This window comes from Vipera ursinii, assembly GCF_947247035.1.
Source record: "Vipera ursinii genome assembly, chromosome: 6".
Lineage (NCBI taxonomy): Eukaryota > Metazoa > Chordata > Lepidosauria > Squamata > Viperidae > Vipera > Vipera ursinii.
The window spans coordinates 83167526-83181946 of NC_139515.1; the positions used below are offsets into that span (position 1 = coordinate 83167526).

At 42.2% G+C, this 14421-nt stretch overlaps 1 protein-coding gene across 4 annotated transcripts in view; it reads right to left on the minus strand.

Annotated features, from left to right (window-relative positions):
- The window catches only part of CELF2 (CUGBP Elav-like family member 2), a 607652-nt gene that overhangs the window by 102823 nt on the left and 490408 nt on the right, over window positions 1–14421 (minus strand). For all 4 annotated transcript variants that reach the window (XM_083366115.1, XM_083366113.1, XM_083366114.1 and 1 more), the window contains exon 5: window positions 7071–7119. In XM_083366115.1, the coding sequence (XP_083222241.1) occupies window positions 7071–7119 (49 nt within the window). The remainder of the gene's footprint in view (window positions 1–7070; window positions 7120–14421) is intronic.

The following is a 14421-nucleotide window of genomic DNA, read 5'->3' on the forward strand; positions in this document are numbered from 1 at the left end:
GGCCGGATCCGGCCCCCGGGCCTTGTGTTTGACATGTCTGGACTAAGGGATCAAGAAAACATAACTGAACTACCCAAAGGTGCTTTTTCAAAAGGCAACTGGAATTTGTTTTCTTTCTTGAAGACGTTTTGCTTCTCAGCTAAGAAGCTTCTTCAGTTTTCCAGAACTGAAGAAGCTTCTTGGATGAGAAGCGAAACATCTTCAAGGGAAAACAAATCCAGCTGCCTTTTGAAAAAGCACCTTTGGGACAACCATGACCTGGATAACTGAGAACGTCCCCAGATATAATTGAACAACACCAAGCTTAGTACAGTTGCAAGAAAAAGTATGTGAACCCTTTGGGATTACGTGGAGTTTTGCATGAATTGGCCATAAAATGCACTCGAAACGTCATGTAAGTCACAAACATTAGCTGTTGTCATGTTTTAATTGAACATAAGATGGAAACATTCACAGTGCAGGGTGGAAAAAGTATGTGAACCTTTGGACTTAATAACTGGTTGACCCTCCTTTGGCAGCAATAACCTCAACCAAACGTTTCCTGTAGTTGCAGATCAGACCTGCACAACGATCTGGAGTAATTTTGGACCACTCCTCTGCACAAAACTGTTTCAGTGTAGCAATATTCTTGGGATGTCTGGTGTGAATCGCTCTCTTAAGGTCATGCCACAGCATTTCAATCGGGTTGAGGTCAGGACTCTGACTGGGCCACTCCAGAAGGCATATTCTGTTCTGTTGAAGCCATTTTTTTGTTGAATTACATGTATGCTTTGGGTCATTGTCCTGTTGCATCACCCATCCTCTGCGGAGCTTCAGTTGGCGGACAGATGGTCGTACGTTTTCCTGCAAAATGTCCTGATAAACTCTAGAATTCATTTTCCCATCAATGACAACAATCCGTCCAGGCCCTGAGCCAGCAAAGCAGCCCCAAACCATTATGCTCCCTCCGCCATGTTTTACAGTGGGGATGAGGTTTTGATGTTGGTGTGCTGTGCCTTTTTTTCTCCACACATAGTGTTGTGTGTTTTTCCCAAACAACTCAATTTTGGTTTCATCTGTCCACAGTATATTTTGCCAGCAGTGCTGTGGAACATCCAGGTGTTCTTTTGCAAACTTCAAACGTGCTGCAATATTTTTTTGGGACAGCAATGGCTTCCTCTGTGGTGTCCTCCGATGTCCTCCATTCTTGTTTAATGTTTTCCTTATTGTAGATGTGTCAACAAAAATGTTAGCATGTGCCAGAGATTTCTGTAGGTCTTTAGCTGACACTCTAGGATTCTTCTTTACCTCATTAAGCATTATGCGCTGTGCTCTTGCAGTCATTTTTACAGGATGACCACGCCTAGGGAGAGTAGCAACAGTGCTAAACTTTCTCCATTTGTAGACAGTCTGTCTTACCGTGGACACATGAACATCAAGGCTTTTGGAGATACTTTTGTAACCCTTTCCAGCTTCATGCAAGTCAACAATTCTTGATCATAGGTCTTCTGAGAGCTCTTTTCTGCGAGGCATGGTTCACATCAGACAGTGCTTCTTGAGACCAGTAAACCCAAAACAGGTGTGTGTTTTTAAAGGGCAAGACAGCTGTCAGCAACACATCCAATATCATCACACTGTTTGGAGTCAAGGTTGGCTCACTCCTGGCTCCAATCAGCTCTTGGAGAAGTCATTAACTTTTTCCACCCTGCACTGTGAATGTTTCCATCTTATGTTCAATTAAAACATGACAACAGCTAATGTTTGTGTAGTATTATTTTAAGCAGACTGTGTTTTTCTATTGTTGTGACTTACATGACGTTTAGAGCGCATTTTATGGCCAATTCATGCAAAACTCCACGTAATCCCAAAGGGTTCACATACTTTTTCTTGCAACTGTATATAATTTCAAACTTAATTTCACTGTGAGTTACACAATGACAATAAAAATATTCTATTCTAAATAATGGCTAAGGCATCAGGACAATCTTCAACCCTTTTTCTAACCCTAACCCTAACCCAAGAAAACTAGATGGAAGACCCTTGCTAACCTGGTTGGTCTTGCAAAGGTAAGCAAGGACAAACCAGCAAATCCAGGGTTGTAGGACAGATTGAGACATTGAACAAATATTCCAGAAAAGGATCAATCTTATTGCCAGAAAAGCTTCATGTCTGTAAAGTTATCACTTCTGTTTGATTCAAGGAAGTCTTCAGTTTTATCCTTGATGAACTCTCAAGGTTTTGAAATATTAATATAATTAAAATATTAATATATTAAAATATTAAATTATAATTAAAATAACATATTAATTAAGTTGCTTCTTTCAATATCTTTTTCTTTCCTTTTTGTTATCCTTCACTTTTCCTTTTACCCTTTTACAATTTTTTCTTTTTCTGCTTTTTTATGGTTCTATAGTTTTTTTAAAAAAAATCTTTGTAAAATATTTTAACCCAAATTATTATTATTATTATTATTTTTAAAAAATCAGCCAGAATTAAGCTTATACCTGAACAATACCTTATTTTGTTTCTAAATTCCATATAGTTCTCACAAACATTGTGATGGAGGATGCTGCAGCTTTGTCATTTGGGGAGAAATACAGGTGGTCCTCGACTTACGACCAGAATGAAGCTCAAAATTTCTCGTTAAACGAGACATTTAAGTGAGTTTTGCCCCATTTTTATGACCTTTCTTGCCTCAGCTGTTAAATGAATCACCCCAGTTGATAAGTGAGTAACCCGGTTGTTAAGTGAAACTGGCTTCCCCACTGACTTTGCTTGTCAGAAGGACGCAAAAGGAGATCACTTCATCTAGGGACAGTGCAAGTGTCATAAATAAGAACCAGTTGCCAAGCATCTGAATTTTGATGACAGGATCATGGGGATGCGGCAAAATTTGTAACTGTGAAAAAAAGGTCATAAGTCACTTTTTCAGTGCCATTGTATCGTTGAACAGTCACTAAATGAAATGTTGTAAGTCGAGGACTACTTGTGTGTCCACCTGCCTCCAAATTACCTGGGTGGAAACTAGGATCTTGGGGGTGGGTGGGTTAAAAACATTGGCAAAGAATCTATAGGAGAAGAGTAAGCAGAACTAGGGGCAGAGTTAAATGAGTCACTAGCCTAGAATCGTTATGTTCCCACAAATGGTGTAAGTCAAATCCCTCCTGAATTCTTTTGACACTTATCTGGTGCCAATTTAGTATTGAACTAGATTCTTATGTATAGGCACGACCAATAAATCTTTTGAACTTTTCTTCAGACTCCTTGCACCTAACAAAACCACCCATTTCTGATCATTGGCTCTTTGGGATTGGCAAAGCTCTTTTACAACTGATCTCCCAACGCTTTGTAGTGGTATCAAATAATAGCTACACTGTCTGGTGGCTTGTAAACAACTCAGAGAAAACTCATGACTCATAGAAAAAGGAAATTAAGGAAGACCGGCATGGCAGCTGTTCTCTGACTTTGCAGAAACTTGGAAGAAAAGATTGGAAATATTGAAAAGACAAAGTGCTGAGTTGGTAGCAGTACTTAAATGCCATATGTTAGCATTAATTCACGACAGGGGAAGTTGTTAATTAATTCAGGCAACATTGCATCCAGGTAGACTATGGCAGATTGCAAGAGTGCAAAAAAGGGGCAGGAAGCATCTGAATGTTGATGACAGGATCATGGGAATGCAGCAAAGTTCGTAACTGTGAAATAGGATTAAGGAATTTTTTTCCTTTCTCCTCCAACCCCTGTTGCTTTCTTTCTTTTTTCGTCTGTGAAAAGTATATTTTAAAATAGACCATGCTTTCATTTATGTGAAAGCTCTTAACACTTCCTTTTTCACATAACAGGTATCTGATATCAATCCTCTAATTTTCAAATAGATTTCAATACCTAATTGTTTGAGGACAGGATCAAACAAATTAATTTCACCTGAATTGTATGTGTATGGCTTGCATGCAGTCTGTGCCAATCCCCCAGAGAAATCAGCAAAGAGAATAATTCAAATATAATAAATTTTCAAAAGATCTTAACAATAAGATGTTTTAAAAGCCAAAGGATCCCTTGTAGAAATCAATTATACACAATCTATGCTAAATTTGAATTGTCAAAATCACATGTACATAAATGGATGAATTTCCATTTCAATATTTTATATTTTCTTAGGGTGTCAATCGACTCATAGATGGTTTACAAAATTGCAGGCTGAAAGATGAGAAACCTGAGCTGGTATTTTAGAACAGAAGAAAACCTGATTTATTTATTTTTTTTCATTTGCACTATTTCTTCAAGAAAAAGCAAAACAATAAACAGAAAGGCCACTTTTAAAAGTCATTTTAAAGCTATCGGAAAGCTATTTTCTTTTGGATTCTGAATATAAGTCAAAATTCAGTAAACCATGATAAAAACTGACTATAGATAGTCCTCGACTTACGATCACAATTGAGCCCAAAATTTCCGTTGCTAAGAAAAACAGTTGTTAAGTGAGTTTTGCCCCATTTTGTGACCTTACTTGCAACAGTTCTTAAGTAAATCACTGCAGGTGTTATAACACGGCTATTAAATGAATCTGACTTCTCCATTGATTTTGCTTGTCAGAAGGCCGCAAAAGCTGATTACGTGATCCCGGGACACTGCAAGCCATTATAAAATATGTGTCAGTTGCCAAGCATCTGAATTTCGATTGCGTGACCATGGGGATGTGGCAATGGCCATAAGTGTGAAAAACGGTCATAAGTCACCTTTTTAAGGGCCATTGTAACTGAAGTGCTGCTAAATAAACTGTTGAAAGTATAGCATCACAAGGTCTCAGAACCCAAAATGGTGTGATGCCAGGGTTATTCTTAAACCCATAAGATCTGTTTGTGTTGTGATTCAGTGTCAGCCTGGCCCCTCCAGTCATGTTCCTCATGAGGCTCAGCTGTGTGAGTACGAGGTGTCGGACTCAGAAGAGTCAGAGATGCTAGAAGCAGAAGGCAATCCAGCAGAGCAGAGCAAATCAATGAGGCAACTCAGTGAGAGGAGGAGAAGGCAGTGAGAAGCCACGCCTTGGGACAGATAATAAAAGGGGAAGATGTGGGCAGTGCTGGTTGCCGAAGGCAACCGTTTGGAGACATTCTAAGAATCCTGGTCTGTTCTTGCTACATCTGTTTAAGTCTTGTTTGTTGACTCTTGTTTGATATTCATTTATTGAAGGAAATATTCTGTTGCTTTTTTGTTTGAACAGTAAATAAATTTGGGTTGGGTTTTTCCAGCCTATTGACTGTAAAAAGGAAAAAGGGATTGTCCCTGACACACAAACAGGGCCGGTCGTAGGCTGGAACAGAACAGTTTGGCTTGCAAGTTGATCTATTGTGGCTTCCTCTGTTCAAGAAGCCCTTTGGTTTGACAAGGCCTTCTTTCGCGAAGGGGTGTCAACCGAAGGCTTGGCGCCTCACTGGCATCCTGCCATCAACTGGGGAGGGGGGTAACAAATGGGCAATAAAGCTGTGTACCTTTATGATGGGGAATTGGGATGGGGGGGCGGGGAGATTGACAGTTCAGGAAGAACAGAGCATTTTGGAATCCTGTCCATGCCAGCCTCTTCAAGACCCCGTATCCTGAGAATGGAATTTCACCCGCCTAAACACCTCAGCTCTTCTCAAAACATTTTGGCGGGTGCCAGATTGGCTACCCAAGGACGGATTACGGGGGGAGGGCTGGGGGCAACCAAGGGGTTAGTTTCGTATTGATGGGCGGGAACTTCCGATTCCGCCTGACCCTACGCCAGGGGTAGGCAACCTTGGCTCTTTTATGACTCGTGGACTTCAGCTCCTAGAATTCCTGAGTCAGCCATTCTGAGGGGAAAGAGAGGTTTCCAAGCTGACCCATGCTGGCTCAGGAATTCTGGGAGTTGAAGTCCACGAGTCATAAAAGAGCCAAAGTTGTCTACCCCTGCCCTACCCCAATCAGCATCTCTTAGCAGTAGTGCTTTTTCACTTCAGTCACACGGAATTGAGAATTTGACTTTCCTAGGAGATCACACCGGGGCCTAAGCCTGTTCCGTTGTGGTGTTTTGTGTGGTCATATCAGCACTCCTTTTAGAATGTCAAAGCCAAGTGCGTTTGTGTTCTTTTCTGAGCTTTGCAGGATCCACGGAGAACCGAGACATCAGGATGCATGATAATGAGGACCTCACCTCTCCAAAACAAGGTTGTTGTGTTTTTTTTAAAAGGAACAAAATGAAACTTGCCTATCTCTGCAGAGAGAGAGGGAGAGAGAGACAGGGCCCAGCCATCATTTACATTTGCAAGTATTTAAATCTCCAACGGCACGGCTTCTGCCCTGATTAATAATGAATGAGGATTAAAGACACAAACCTGGAAAAAAGCCAGGGCGAGTGACTCTTCCATGTGGGAATAGATAAGTTTTCAACAGCTGAAGGAACGGGGAGATTTCTTTGACTTTATCTCTTCTCCTTTTCTCTTAGCAAAGCTGTAAGAATCAAGGCCCCTTCATACAGACAGTCCTCGACCTACGGCCACAACGGGAGCCCCAGATTCACGTCGCTAAGCGAGACAGTCTCCCCGCTTGACGGCTTTTCCATGCCACGTTTGTTAAGTGAATCCCTACAGTTGTTACGTTAGCAACACGGTTGTTAAGCGTATCTTAGCTTCCCTCCATTGACTTTGCTTGTCAGAAGGTCGCGAAAGGGGATCATGTGACCTCCCCCCACCCCGCCCGGGACATGGCAACCGTCATAAATATGAACCAGTTGCCAGGCATCCGAATTTTGATCAGGTGACCACGGAGGCACTGCAAGTGTGAAAAAAAGGTCATCAGTCACTTTTTTTCATTGCCTGGGTAACTTCAAACGGTCGCTAAATGAACGGTTGTTAAGTCGAGGACTACCTGTATCGGCACAGAGTTCTCAATATCTGACACAACGTATTGTTTCTGGGGTGTTTAAATTCATTGGTAAGCTTTTGGGTTTGATTATTGCGTTTGGCTTATTACTGTGAGCACTCTTAAGGGGTCTTCGGTGAGGGCAGCGGGGTAGGAAATGGATTAACAAATATATGTATATATGTTTAGGTATAAGAAATTCTTTTATCACCTACCGTTGGACTTTTCACTATCTGCAGGTTTCATCTGAATGGGATGATGCATCTGGAAACAACAGACGACAGAGAGGGAAAGAGAAAGTAACACAGGTTGGAATAACCTCAAATCAAGCACATTTCAAATGTTTTTCCTCTCCCGCCCGCCGCCCCTAAATTTTCTACCGTTGCCATTGTGAGGAATGATGAAGGAGAGTTTAAAAGTTGCAGCGGTGTTGCGGAAGGCAGGCCAAGATGGCTCTCGATCTAAGTCAGTGTTTCTCAATGTTGGCAAGTTGGATGTGTGGACCAAGTCCCAGAATTCTCCAGCCAGCCAAAATTCTGGGAGTTAAAAGTCCACATATCTTCTTCCACTTGCCAAGGTTGAGAAACACTGATCTAACTTATCATTTCCTAAACATATTGGGTAGAGACGTTCCAAAATTTCTCTTTGAACCCGCCTAATTTCTTACAAAACGTTTGCCTGCCATTGTAAAAGTAACATTGCTTTGGATGGACGGAGAGATCCAATTTATTTTGCGGTGTTTGCAGCCAGCTCAAAGACTGTGAGCAGGTTACAACACGGTAAAAGAAGCCATGAACAACAGGAATGAATCAACATTAGCAATCAATCAATCAATCAATCAATCAATCAACAAATAAATATCAGTATATACATGTCCCCCCAGGATGGATGTCAATACAACTGAAGCCAATGAAATAAAATTATCTTGAAAGGTTTTTTGAAAAGTGAGGGAGCTTTAAGGACCTCTGAATGCTCCTAGCTGTGGGGGCCACCTCAGAGAAGGCCGGTCACCTTGTCCGTGTCTCCCTCATCTCAGATCGGGCAAGTCTCTTAACAGCTCCCCCCAAGATAGTCTCGCTGGGTGAGTGGATTCAAGTCTGCCAAAGCTCTCTTATTAAACAGATCAGCCATCCAATAAACAACACATTCCAATGCTCTATTATCTGATTTCTTTTTAGAAAAAGAGGAACTTGTCACAGTTTGATCTTATGGCTCATCTGCTTTTGCATTATCCACATGCACGTACATTATTATTGTATAATAAGGGAACTGCTGGGCAGTGAGGTACTACAGTTGCCAAAGAAATCAAGATAATAGGCCAAAATGTGCAGTCCTGTCTCCTTTTGATATGTGTTACATGTAAAAAAAAAAAAGAGGTGGGGCTTCACTCATGCTGTGTTGACATTTGTGGCACATATGCATCTAACAACCCTATTGCAACAATTTACATTTTTTGCAATCCTCACCATCATGGTTACAAGTTAAATACTGTGCTTATTTCCCCAAAGAAGCTGGCTTATCTGGTATGCAAATGAATGCAAATTAATGCAGGCTCTCCAATTATCTTGCGCCTTATTCTTTCAACACTTGCTCAGTGATCTATTGACCACTTTGCTTCGTATTTCTAGGATAAGTTCTAAACAAGTCCCACACTTAAGTGCATGAGTTCACACATTTAATTTGATCATCTCTTCCCTTCCTGACTTGGTCCATGTCATCAATTTTACCAAAGATTGTTCTCTGTTTGAAAGATTGCCTGGTCCAAGTTGTGGTTTAATGATAAACCACACTTGTTTTGTTCCTCTGGTTTATTGGTAAACCACACAAGTATTCTTGCAAAACTCTAACCGTTAAAAAGATCTTAGTCAACAGGCAATAAGATTAGGTCCAACCTTAGCCTAGTATGAAACCCATATGTGGCTTCATATATAGCGTCAGACTGATCAAAATTATTTATCCTCTTGTTAAAATTTGAACTCAGTACTGAAATGTCCGTACCCATTTTGCATTTTTACAAGCTACATAATCATTTCCCCAATTTTTTTTCTTTATTGTTTCTTTGACTTGCAAGCTGCACAATAACATTTGATCAAACTGCATCATAACGTAAGGAAAGGACTAGGGGTGACATGATAGTAGTCTTTCCAATATTTGAGAATGTCATGGTTCCGATAGATGAGACCAGTAGAAATAAGAACTCCGAGGCAATTGCTTTCCTCAAAAGAACACATTTAATGGCTACGTAGTGTCGGCACAAACAAAGGTGAAACCAAGACTGAAAGTTCCCTCCCTCCAGGCTACAAGGTAAAAGTTGAACTTCCCACCCCTGCAATGTGTCATAAATCACAATCCCCAATTAACTACTTTGGCGGGCTTTCTAACGGAAAGGCCAGCCCCTCAAACTCAGCTAGCTTGACCTTGGTTCCCACAGGAAAGTTATTGTTGTGTCTAAACTAAAAGAACACATCTCCCCACTCCCATTACCGTGGCAACTGAAAACCAAGTGAGGATGTTTGAGTATTGACAGAGGGGCTGTCACAGAGAAGAGGGAGTCAAGCTATCCTCCAAAGCGGGTGAAGGCAGGACAAGAGGTAAGGGATGGAAACTAATCAAGGAGAGAACCAACCACAAATTAAAGAGTAATTAGAATTAACCAGTGGAACGGGTTGCCTCCAGAAGCTGTGGATGCTCCAACACTGGAGGTTTTTAAGAAGAGACTGGACAGCTGTTTGTCTGGAATGGCCCAGGGTGACTTCCAAAGTCTTGTCCAAGTCTGTTATTCTATATTTGGGAAACAAATTACAACAACCTATAGGTGTGTTCCCATTTTCTCCAGCTGGATGCCTTCCAGATACTGTATAGGGCTGTGAATTCTGGGCGAACTTATCCCAAATAGACAGATGCAATGTCTGCTTGAGGAAAGCTGATGGATAGATTGGGTAATATGGACTAAGTACATTTGCATTGAAACACGAATATTTCTCTCCCCCCTCCTTGGCTTCAAGTAGCTTAGGAAATATACTGTTTCATTTCTATCTCCATGCTGAGGCCCATTTTTAAACTTTACATGCAGCGCAATCTTGGAAGCTCTGCAGAACTGCAACCATTTTCCTTCCTTCCTTTCTCCATTCCAGCAATTTCATTTCCCCCCCCTCCCCGCTGATGAATTAAAGCGCAAGAACGTTCCGAGGCAAAGTCATTTTTATACATTAGCAAGCACAAATATTTCTAAGCCCTCCAAATGGCTGACCACATGCCAAAGCCACAGTGGGGAGATCCATTTCATACTTCAGCTGGCAGCCTTTCCCATATTTACCTTGGCATTACATGTTGAAACTCTGTGGGGATAACTGGAATTAAGTTTTACTCCTTTCGCTTAAAGAGTTTCGATCAGCTTCTCTACTTAAAAGCCATCCAAAGCAGCTTAAAAAAGGAACAACACCATCAAAACAGTCCGATAAAAATCATTCACTCAGAAAAAGTGCAAGGTTTTGCACATAGGAAACGGCTTCCATTCTCTGCAGTCTCAACGGTATTGTTTGAATGAAGTTCTCTCCAGCCTGAAGATTTATTCCTACACATAAAAGGGGTGGTGGTGTCTGTAATCAGGGATCTATCCAGTACTCAGTCCCCAAAGGCGTTGTTGCGTTTGCCAATTCTTCTTCCCACCTTCTTGCCAAATTCCATTGGCAGCACAGAAGTCCAAATTTATCCTTTATAATGAAAGCACAGCTATCTACTTTCTCTTCACTGGGTGGAAATATTTATGTCTTCTTCATTCTCCAGGAAAAGGAGTCAAAATCATGGCAAGGTGTTGGATGGTCTAGTCTAGTGCAGGGGTCTTCAGACTTGGCCCTTTTATGACTTGTGGACTTCAACTCCCAGAATTCCTCAGCTAGGCCTGCTGGCTGAGGAATTCTGGGAGTTGAAGTCCACAAGTCATAAAAGGGCCAAGTCTGAAGACCCCTGGTCTAGTGTTTAAGGCACCAGGCTAGAATGTGGGAAAAATGCGAGTTCAAGTCCACCTTAGGCATGAAAGCTGGATGGCTGGATGACTTTGGGCCAATCACCAGGAGACTGTGAGTTCTAATTCCGCCTTAGGCATGAAAGCCAGATGGGTGACTTTGGGCCAATCACTCTCTCTCAGTCTTAACTCACCTCGCAGGGTGGTTGTTGTGCGGAAGATGTGTTGGATATGTTTGCCGCCTTGAGTCATTTGTAAAAATAATGAAGGCGGGGATGCAAATAAATAAAGTAAAATAAAACACAGTAAGAAATACGTGCGCCTCTCTAAATGTTTGGCATTTTCAGAACACAATAGTTGCTCTTGGCTGTGGATTGGCCTGACTGCCCAAACAAGTAGTCCAGAATGAAGGGTCTGTTTTGGCTCTATTAAGCTCTGATTTCACAGCGCTACCACAGTCTCCCTGTGATTTGGAAGAGGTGCGGAAAAAAATGATTTGAGAGTCTCCTAGCCAGGGTATTCAGTAGGTGACCTGTGGCCCTCCATATATTTCTAAACATCAAGTGCTACCAGGACGAGTAGCTTATGGTGGCAGAAGCTGGGAACTGTTCTACAACGTTTGTAGAATCACAAGCTGTCTACTACTTTCATGCGTCTTAAAAAAACAATAACCCACAGCTCTCCCTAGAAAGGTAAAGTTTCCCCTCTCCAGTTGTGTCCGCCTCTAGGGGGCAGTGCTCATCTCTATTTCTTAGTCGAGGGAGCTAATTGTCCGAAGACCATTTCCGTGGTCATGAGGTCAGCATGACTACATCCTGGAGCACACGGAACACTGTTTCCTTCTGGCCAAAGTGGTGCCTATTAATCTACTCGCGCTTGCATCCTTTTGATCTGCTAAGTGGGCAGGAGCCGGAGCAAGGAACAAGAGCTCAACCCGTCTCCAATCTGACCTGTCAGCTTTCCAGCTGATAATCTGAGCCATTGCACCTTCTCCCTAGAACAGGGGTAGGCAACCTTGGCTCTTTTTAGGAGTCGTGGACTTCAACTCCCAGAATTCCTGAGCCAGACACGCTGAGGGGAAAGGGAGAGGTTTCCATGCTGAGCCATGCTGGCTGAGGAATCCTGGGAACTGAAGTCCACGAGTCATCAAAGAGCCAAGGTTGCCTACCCCTGGACTAGAACAAGGGTGCTGGTTATTATTATTATTATTATTATTATTATTATTATTATTATTATTATTATTATTAGCATATGGCAGGGGTAGGCAACCTTGGCTCTTTTATGATGCGTGGACTTCAACTCCCAGAATTCCTGAGCCAACATGGCTCAGCTTGGAAACTCTCCCATTTCCCTCAGTGTGGCTGGCTCAGGAATTCTGGGAGTTGAAGTCCACGAGTCATCAAAGAGCCAAGGTTGCCTACCCCTGGACTAGAACAAGGGTGCTGGTTATTATTATTATTATTATTATTATTATTATTATTATTATTATTATTATTATTATTATTATTATTATTATTATTATTAGCATATGGCAGGGGTAGGCAACCTTGGCTCTTTTATGATGCGTGGACTTCAACTCCCAGAATTCCTGAGCCAACATGGCTCAGCTTGGAAACTCTCCCATTTCCCTCAGTGTGGCTGGCTCAGGAATTCTGGGAGTTGAAGTCCACGAGTCATCAAAGAGCCAAGGTTGCCTAGCCCTGGACTAGAAAGATGGAATCAGGAAAAATACCAGCCTGGTTTGATATGAAACTGGCTTCAAAGTAGATGCCATCAACCGGTTACGGTGCCCCGAGGTTAATGTCCTCTTCTATAAGTCTCATGGTCAGCCAGGATGGATTTGAAATGTATGTACTGTTATCTCCTCTCCTCTCCCCTCTATATCTACTTTTCCTCTATAAACCCCAGCAACACTATGATTTGCTGCCATTTCCTAGGTTTTTTAATCCCATTTATATCCCGCCCTTCTCCGAAGACTCAGGACGGCTTACAATTTAAGCACAAACCAATGTGCTTAGCAATAGCCTTCATTCTATGTATATGCCTGCTTATTAGGGCTTTCGCCCCCCCCCCAAGCGGCATTATTACAAAGTCAGCTTATTGCCCCCAACAATCTGGGTCCTCATTTTACCTACCTCGGAAGGATGGAAGGCTGAGTCCACCTTGAGCCTGGTGGGACTCGAACCTGCACTAATTGCAGGCAGCTGGTGTTACTTAAGGAGGCATTAGCCCACTGCTCCACCAAGGTTGTAGCCTAGGTGGGCGAGCTTCACTGCACAAAACTACCAGCATCCCAATGAAATGATGATTATTTATATCGGCTTCCCCCCCCCCCCTTCTTAACATGAAAACCAAGTGCAAATGCTGCTTCTCACTGGGATTGGGATTTGGGAAACGGACTGCTTGAAAGGCACAAACATGGACGAATCGCACAAGTTAAGTTCCTCTAAAGATGCAGCTTTCTTTTCGCCTTGCTTTTGGTGCAGTGTCATGCTTGAATTTGAAACGCTATTTCTTTATATTAGAAAGATAATGTAAAGGAGCTTGGAGTTCACTGTACAAGCTCCTTTTAACGTTTGCCATGAAGAGTTGAAAAGTTAACCTCCTTGAACCCTAGATTCACCGAGACCCTAGTGTAGGTATTACAAAAACCACCGCTTTGCACCTTGTTCAACTCACAGATGGCATTGAGAGATTGCCATCATGCTGGTACATATGCTAAAAGCTCTGTAGTAAAATATTTAAGAGTGCAAAATGGTGGGTGTCAAAAGACTCTTAAGAAAAATGTGCAATGAATAAGAAAATTAAGTATTCCAATATCTCAGGGGGTGCCACGAAGAAGAGGAGGTCAAGCAAATTCTCCAAAGCCCCTGAAGGCAGGACAAGAAGCAACGGATGGAAACTAATCAAGGAGAGAAGCAACCTAGAACTAAGGAGGAATTTCCTGACAGTGAGAACAATTAACCAGTGGAACAACCTGCCTCCAGAGGTTGCGGATGCTCCAACACTGGAAGTTTTTAAGAAAAGATTGGACAACCATTGTCTGAAATGGTATAGGGTTTCCTGCCTGAGCAGGGGGCCGGACTAGAAGACCTCCAAGGTCCCTTCCAACTCTTGTTATTCTGTTCTGTTCAGTTCAGTTCATGATAGTGTAATTCCGAGGACTCACATATTCCAATAAATAACAGGGCTGAACAGTGCAGAACTAAACCCAAGCATTTTGTATTTTTCCGTCTTACCATAAGGGACAACATAATTTACTCGGCCTTTTCTTGCCCACCCAAAACGATTAGGGATGATCTAAAACTGGATTCAGTCTCTGTGCCACCCAGCAAAAATGCGTTGCTGAGATAGCGTAGCTTATCAAAGAAACAGCTATTGTAGTTCTACACCATCAAGCACTTATCTCTCCAGCTAAGTGAATTTTCAATATGCAATGCTGTCACACTCAAACTGGTCTCCAACCAACCTCTGCCTGCTGACTGTATTGCAAAAAACAAAACAAACAGAAACAAAAAACAACCCCCCCCTTTGCTTGCTTTTAGAAGGATATTGTCGAGCCCCGTGGGCCGACACACACCAGAGGGGGGGGCGAAACCCTG